The following is a 7,955-nucleotide window of genomic DNA, read 5'->3' on the forward strand; positions in this document are numbered from 1 at the left end:
GGGTGGGGAAGGGGTTAAAGGGAGAGAAATTATTAGGAACTCAAAAAATGTTTAATTCATTTAAAATAAAGTAAAATTATTTTTGTAATTACCTTGCATGTATTTTCTTGTAATGCATGTTGTATTCTCCTTCCCCCCAATAGAATGAATATAAGTTCTTTGAAGAGAGAGCACTTCACTTTTGTCTTTCCATCCTCCATGTCCAGAACTTAGTAGCCCTCAATATGTTTGTCTCAATTTTTTTGGACCATTATCTAGTCTGTTATCATTGAATAGCCCCCGTACCTTGATTATTTTTATTGCCTTTTCTCTGTGCCTCCAGTGAAGAAAATGCTTTCACAGATTATGAAACATGACTAGGTACCAGACCCGGGATTATTCTAGTAGACTCAGCAGTGATTTGCACTCCAGAATTTCCAAGGGAATAGAGAAACCAAAAACTAAAGACTAAATGCCCCAAGTCTAAAATATAACCCAGCCCAGCAAAAGGATGACAGTGTTGAACTCCAGAAGGTAAGTAAGAGAAGGTGAGAATCCCCAGCTATTTGATGATTAATGAGCAGAAGCACCCAAAAAAGGGCAGGAGGGAATGATTTTAATATGGACCAGATTTCATTGATTTCTCAAGTAAGAGAGAATGTCTATAGAGAATCTAAGCTTACTTTGCTTTGTCATATTTTTCTTTTGTCCAGTTATACTTTTGCCTCACCTTTAGTATAGTAAAATGCTGTGACAGGAAAGAGAACCGGATTTTAAGTCAGTAGATCTGGATTCAAATTCTGGTTCTTTCACTTACTAGTCACGAGACTTTGGATAAGTCACCTAATCTCTCTGGCCTCAGCTTCTCCAGTTGTAAAGTAAGGGATCTGAATTAGATAACCTCTGAGGTCCCTTCTAATTTTCAATCTATGATCCTTTCAGTCTACAAAGACATGGCAGATGCAGTATAGTATGACATGGCACATGCATGGTATATAGCAGCTTTTTCTGTCCCTAATGGAACCAGGTCTAGTCTCAAGTAGAGGAAAGATGAATGTTTCTCCTAGACACTTAAAAAATTCTGGGAAAAGCTGGTAGTTGTTTGTTCAGGAGGTTGTGGAACCCTGGCAAGAAAGGGTTTGGGGTGGAGCAGCTAGGTGGCAAGAAGGTCGTGGGAGGGGGAGGGGAAGGTACAACTAGGTGGCTCCATGGATAGAGCACCAGGCTTGGAGATGGGAGGTTCTGGGTTCAAATTTGTCCTCAGACTCTTCCTGCCTGTGTGACCCTGGGCAAGTCACTTAAGTCCAGTTGCCTGGCCCTTATCCTGCCTTTCTGCCTTGGAATGGATACTTAATATCAATTCTATAACAGAAAGTGAGGATTTAAACAAAAGAAGCAAAGAAAAAGAAATGGGTTTGGGCCTCACAAGCAAAATATTGCTCCCAGGGTAAAAATGTACGTCTGGGAATCCATGTCTAAGGCTATCAGTTTGGAGTTTCCACCTTCTCTTGTCTCATTCTATTCTCAAAGATTAGAACTGTATATCATTCCTGTAGGGACACACCATGATTTGGCTTGAGGGTAGGTAAGTGTTTTCCATTTAGCTCTGCTCTGTGGGAAAAGAAAGCATCACATAATTGCAATCTATCATTACTTAATATTAATGTTTATATTGATGTTACCACTACCACCATCTTTTCTAAATCAGGCAAGGAATATTCCACATGAAGCTCTGGTAAGCTTCGAGTCTTAAGTTCAGCCCATTCTTCTTTCCCCATCAAGGGAACCAAGCGAAATGCCAGCTGTTAGTTCCAGAGACACGGAAGAATCACCCTAGGGTGAGGATATGGGCATTGAGTGTACAGAGGAAGAAAGGGTTCATCCCTGCCCATTCCAAGTTTAGAAATAAACCCTCATAACATTTCAGAAATATTTGATTTTAATAGGAAGGTTAATAAACTTTGGCCCTAGCAGGATCAGAATCTGTCTCTGGAAGCCAGAAAATGGGCTTGAGGACAATGGGACAGGACTCCTCCCGAGGAAGGGACCTTTGGGGCACTGGGAAACAGGGCTAGGCCAAGGAAGGCCCCAATGGACCCAGAGACAACGGAAAGGCTTCTGCTGCCTCTCCCTAGGCAACCTGCCTGCTTCCTGCCTGCCCCCAAGGGCTTTTCCTAGATATAAACAAGCCCTGAGACACCCTCACCTTGTAACAAAGCTTGGCAAACAACTGGATCTCCCTCCCCCTGGCTACAGGATGGGTAAGGTTGACATTCTCTAACCATCATTAGCTTTCTTCACCACCTCTAGCGAATAGGTGGATGCCTGGTTGTGAAAACTGTGACCGTCAAATGGATGTTGCCTCTGTCCTCCCAGTCCCAAATCTCCTATAAATAAAAATAAACTATCAACAATTCCAATTTCAAGCTGGGGGACCTTCTTCCCATTTTCCTGATGCAGCCCTCTCTCTTTCCTTCCTTGAAGTACTCACTTTCTCCCTAATTGGCTCCTCATTAAGCTCATCCTTTATAAGTACATACCAAGGGAAAGGGGTTTATTCAACATAACACCCTTGCAAGTGATAATTAAACACAGATCATAGCAATTAAACATATCAGGGAAAAAGAGCCAGAGAATCTTGAGGAGGATTGGGCAGGGCAGATGACTACTAGCACCATATTTTAGAAAGGGGTCCAATCTCCTTATAAGCAGCTTCTCCTCAGGCTGTTAAAAAGTGGGGAGGATCAAAAGTGGTCCCCTGGGACAGGAGGACAGAATTCAGAAATCAACGTGATTTTTTTAAGTAAACATTTTTAAAAAGGGTCCCTTCTCGCCTCCACACCCCCATGATCAGCCAGAATCTGGTAGGTCTTTTCTTGCCCTTTAAAATTCCCTCTAGATTCTCTAAAACCGAGAAGAAAATGTACCTTTCATGAGTAACCCAAATTCCCTCGTCAGGAGCTTTCTCCCTTAGTCCTCAGAAAAGATTTTACTTTAGACATCTCGAATGCACTTATGATGTGTTATTTTATGTTAGAGTTGACTGTGTGAGAGTGAAATTCCTCTAAATAGATTAATAACCCCGAAGGAAGGGAATTCATAATGTTTCTCTCTCTCCCCCAGCCCGGGGAACTGCACTTAGTGCTTAATAAATGTTTTTTGAAGTAAATTCAAAATTACTTTTATCATGAATTTCCACACTCTGCTGTGGTTGAGCCTCTTCCATCTGCTTAAATGGATGAGGCTGAAAACAGTGACTCTGGCCTCCTTGCTGTTCTTCTCACACAACGTCCCATCTTCTGACTTCCAGACATTTTCTCAGACTATCCCCCATGCCTGGAATGCTTTATCTCTTCCTCTCCACCTTTTGGCTTCCCTGACTTCCTTCAAATCTCAGCTGCTACTGTAAGAAGCCTTTCCCTGGCCTCCTTCATCTTAGGGCTTACCCTCTGTGGATTACCTCTAATTTATCATGTATATATATATATATATATATATATATATCTTGTTTGTACATGTTTGCTTGCATGTTGTCTCCCCAATTAGACTGTGAGCTCTTTGACAACAGGGACTGCTTTTTGCCTTTCCTTGTATCCTCATTGCTTAGCACAGTGCCTAGCAGTAGAGGTATTTAATAAATGATTACTGGGGGCAGTTAGGTGGCATACTGGAGAGAGTGCCAGGCCTGGAGCTGGGAGAACCTGGGTTCAAATCTGATTTCAGATACTTCTTAGCTGTGCAATCCCAGGTAACTCATTTATCCCTATTTGTCTAGTCCTTGGCACTCTTCGGTCTTAGAACTGATACTAAGACAGAAAGTAGGGGTTTAAAAAAAAATGAATCTCAGTTTCCATCTCTGTAAAATGAAAAGTTTGGACTAAATGAATTCTAAGGTCTATTCCTAGAAAAGTTTAGTCCTCTTTTCATCTTTACTGCAGTGATTTTCAAACTGTTTTAACAGAGCATCCTTATCAGTAAAAAATATATAAATATGTACTAGATAGATAGATAGAAAGATAATTTGTTTATAAGAAAGGCAGCTTAGCTTAGTGGATGGGGCACTGCATTTAGAGTAAGAAAGACCTACCTCGGACATTTACTAGCTGTGTGACCCTGGGTAAATCACTTTACCTTTCTTAGCCTCAATTTCCTCAACTGTAAAATGGAGATAAAATAATACCTACCTTTTTTAGTTTTATGGGAATTAAATGAGATAACATACATAAAGTACTTTAAAACAATACATTAGCTGCTGGTATAGATTATATATAGATGTACTATTATACTGCTAATTATGCACTTTATAAAATGTATACAAAATGGATTTTTTTTAAAATGAGGTAAAGATGAAATTATATTTTATGTCACAGGACAAAGAAGGGTTGGAGACAGATCCCATGACTGACTATCATGGAGAGGGTGGGAGGCAACTCATATTCTCATTGTGGATGGCTTTCTTGTTAAGATCATGTCAAGGGCCACTAAGAGGTCAAGGAACCCATTTTAAAGGTCACTGTTCTAGAGAAGGTTATTATCCCACCAACTACATAGTGTCCTCCTAGCTAGGTCAGGAATCCCTGACTAGGACCCTTTCATGTCGTTTGGGGAAGTGAAGGAAAAATAGCCAAGGCCTGAAAAGAGAATTGCTTGAATAGGATTTCCCATTAGGATTGAGGGAAGGAGAAGAAACTTGAAACTATACAAGCCAAGTCAATCAGTGGCTAGATTTGTTAAGAGAATGATTTGTGCTTTGTAAATTATCTATATCTCTGATGCTTTTCTCCTTTTTAAAAATTCTGCTCTTGTCTTGGCAAACTATGAAGGAAAGGATTTAGGATTTTAGCTTAAGTCAGAATAGGAAGTGGGAAAAGAATATCCCTAAGAGGTAAGGAATATATATGGTGGAGGTAGGAGCTTCCCGAACAGAGCTGTGGTGCTGGAGGGACCAAGAGAGTAGTGAAAACTCAGGTCAATGAGAACCCTGAGACCTTAAGAATGGCTGACCCCTTCTTTATGGGGTTTTTCTTCATGGATGTACACACAAACATTTATTTAAAATTCTACTATCTGTAAAATCTTACATTGAGCAATGGGGGAGATAATAAGTTGAGATAAGACCAAGACCCAGCCTCTGCCACCATTGAGTTCCTAATCTAGTCACATACAGAAATGGTGATTAGGCAATAAGAGAAATTCAAATCAAATGCTATGAACCTCTAAGAGATGAAGGATTATAGCTGATCTAGGGGTGGGGTGGAGAGAAATGGTATTCAGTAAATGTTTAATTCACTAAACACAGTGACCCTAAAGCTCCCAAAACAAGTCTTAGAGGAGCTCTAGTACCCTCAGAGAGAAACAGCAAGGTAAGGAGTTATGGATAAATGCATTCACACAGAAAGCTACCTATCTCTGTAAGACCCTGTCCCTTCCCTCCCACATACACACTCTCAGATGGAAATAAATGCTGGAGGAAAAATGGACAAGGCTAGACTCTTCATTATCAAGACACGTCAGGGAGAAGTTACCACATCTGGGAGACTACTGGAACGAAGGTGATATGATTCTCCTTCCATTCAATTCTATTTTAAAAGCAATTACTATGCACCTACTTTGTGCCAGACACTAGGCTAGGTGCTGAAAATACAAAATCAAAAACAGTCCCTCCCCTCAAGGAACTTTTATTCTACTGCCTCAGAAATGGAGTAGAATAGCTGGTACTTAATGAATACATTTTGCCGAGAAGCACAAAAATCTAAGAATTGGACAGGCCCTACGAGATCATCTGTATCTGATGCCCTGATTTTAGAGACGAGGAAAAAGAGAATCTAAGTGACTTGCTCGACATGACATGACGTAGCTTGTCAGCAGCAGAACTGCCTTTAGAACTTGGGTTATGAATTATATAGTTGCCTCAACCATTGCTTTCCCCCAGAAACTCCCCAGTCCAGCCATACTTTGGAGAGTTTCTTTCTTTTCACTAGAACGATAAGAAATGACACTTATGTGGCAATTTAAAAGAAGTTTCTATATGTAATATCATTTGAACCTCACAAAAACACTTAGAAGTAGGCATTATTTCTCCATTTTACAGATTAGGGAAAAGAGGCTCAAGAGGGTAAGTGGCCTTGCAGCTATTAAATATCAGAGCCAGGATTCAAACCCATCTTCCTGATGCCAAATCCAGTATTTGATCCACCACAACATGTTGAGGCTGATGTAGGAAAAAGACAGTAATGATGATGATAAAGGATGCACACTCTACACCTAGACTGGCCCTCTCAAAAACAGAGCTCTGGCTCCCTGCAATGGAAGGTGGGGGACCCAGGGCCCACCCTGATATATTCGTTTGTGAAACAAAGTACCTAAGAAAAGAGGGAAAAGCATAGGAAGAAACCCAGATTTCTTCCATTTAGCCTAGGAAAACATAATGGAACCAAAGCAGTGGGGCCAAACTGAGGCAGCAGTCCATCAGCCCCACTCTCTCAGCAGAAGCTCCAGGCCCAGGGCCAGTCTCAAGTCTACCTACAGGAGATGTCTGCAGAGACCCTGGTTGCTTTCCTTTGAGGCTTCAACCTCCAATGTTTTTAGAAGCAACACCTACCCCAATAGAATTGGAATTGGCTCAACAGGAAGAGCCTTGTCAGGTGGCAAAGGCCTCAGCTTACTCTGAAGCCCAGCTTTGATTTATGAGGATATTAAATTCCATCCAAATAAACATTCCATAATCACTCAAAGTTTGACACCCCCTATAAAAAATGCCACACCTGTGTGTATAATGAGATATTAATAAATGTTCACTCTTATTCCTCCCAGACTGCTCATTTCTCAATATTAGAATCTCACATCACCCCCACCCCCCAAAAAAGTAGAAGAATCTTAAACGGACTCTCTTTGGAGAAGACAAGCTCTTCCAGTGTGCTCTGGGAAACACTTCACTACCCAACCTCCACCCTCCAGCCCTATTTCCCCATCCCACCTTAAGTGCCAAGAGTAGACAAGAACAAGCCGAGGGTGGGCACTGATGCCGCTAGAAAGCAGAGACTGTAGGTTCCAGAGTAAAGAATGGGGGGAGGGGGTGATTTGAGGAGCCCCTTGCTGGTGCAGAGAGGAGCCCACCAGACCAAACTGAAACAAAGTTACTAGCAGCCCTAGCGATGTGATAAGAATTCCAACACACACACACACACACACACACACACACACACACACACACACACACACACACACACACACACACACCCTTCCCTCCTCTGCCCTCCCAATGCGCAAAGACAGTCGAAATCTGGCGTCCAGCGGTGCTCACTCCAAAGCCCCCTTCCCATCACCTCCTAGGTTCAGAGTCCAGCCTCTAGGATATAGATGTGTGCGAGCAGCAATGGAATGAGGTGGGAAGTGGAAAGCCTGAGGGGGGGGCGGGGGGGAAGGGGAAGAGGTTTGCGGGTCCTGCCTTGGTACGGACCGCAGAGAAGGCAGGCGTCGGAGCAAGGTGGTCAGAGAAACTGCTACCATCCTGAGCTCCTGCTTTGGGGATAACTGGACCGCCGCCCTCCCCAAACCCACCCCACGCCGAGCCACCTGGTCCCGCCGTGCTATCTCCCTCTCCTGATGTGGAACGCCAGCGACCTTACCCAAAAGCCCGCTGCCCAACCATCTCGCCGCGGCTGGGACTTGGTACCCAGCCTCGGGCATCGTCCTGTCTTCTCCGAGGAGTGCTGTAAAGCAAGGGCTGCGGTGCGGAGCCGGGACGGGGACTGGGGTTAGGGCCGGGGGGTTGAAAAAATCTGGAATGGGGGGGGGGACAGAGCCTCCTGCTCAGCCTTCGGTCTGCAGTCCGCCACCAGAGCTCTGCACCGGCCCGGCACGGCAAAGTTAGCGCGGAGAAGAGGAGAGCGGAGAGAAAGGGAGGGGAAGAGAGAAGTGGGGAGGGGAAAGGAGGGGGCGGGGAGCGAGTAGGTAGGAAAAGAAAAGGGAGCTTC

At 43.4% G+C, this 7,955-nt stretch overlaps 1 protein-coding gene across 1 annotated transcript in view; it reads right to left on the reverse strand.

The window, feature by feature from the left end:
- SCN4B (sodium voltage-gated channel beta subunit 4) overlaps nucleotides 1–7,668 on the reverse strand; it is a 33,642-nt gene extending 25,974 nt beyond the window's left edge. The window contains exon 1 of the mRNA XM_044666356.1: nucleotides 7,608–7,668. Within this exon, the coding sequence (XP_044522291.1) occupies nucleotides 7,608–7,668 (61 nt within the window). The remainder of the gene's footprint in view (nucleotides 1–7,607) is intronic.
- Nucleotides 7,669–7,955: the final 287 nt, after the last annotated feature.

Source organism: Gracilinanus agilis, chromosome 3 (assembly GCF_016433145.1).
Source record: "Gracilinanus agilis isolate LMUSP501 chromosome 3, AgileGrace, whole genome shotgun sequence".
NCBI lineage: Eukaryota > Metazoa > Chordata > Mammalia > Didelphimorphia > Didelphidae > Gracilinanus > Gracilinanus agilis.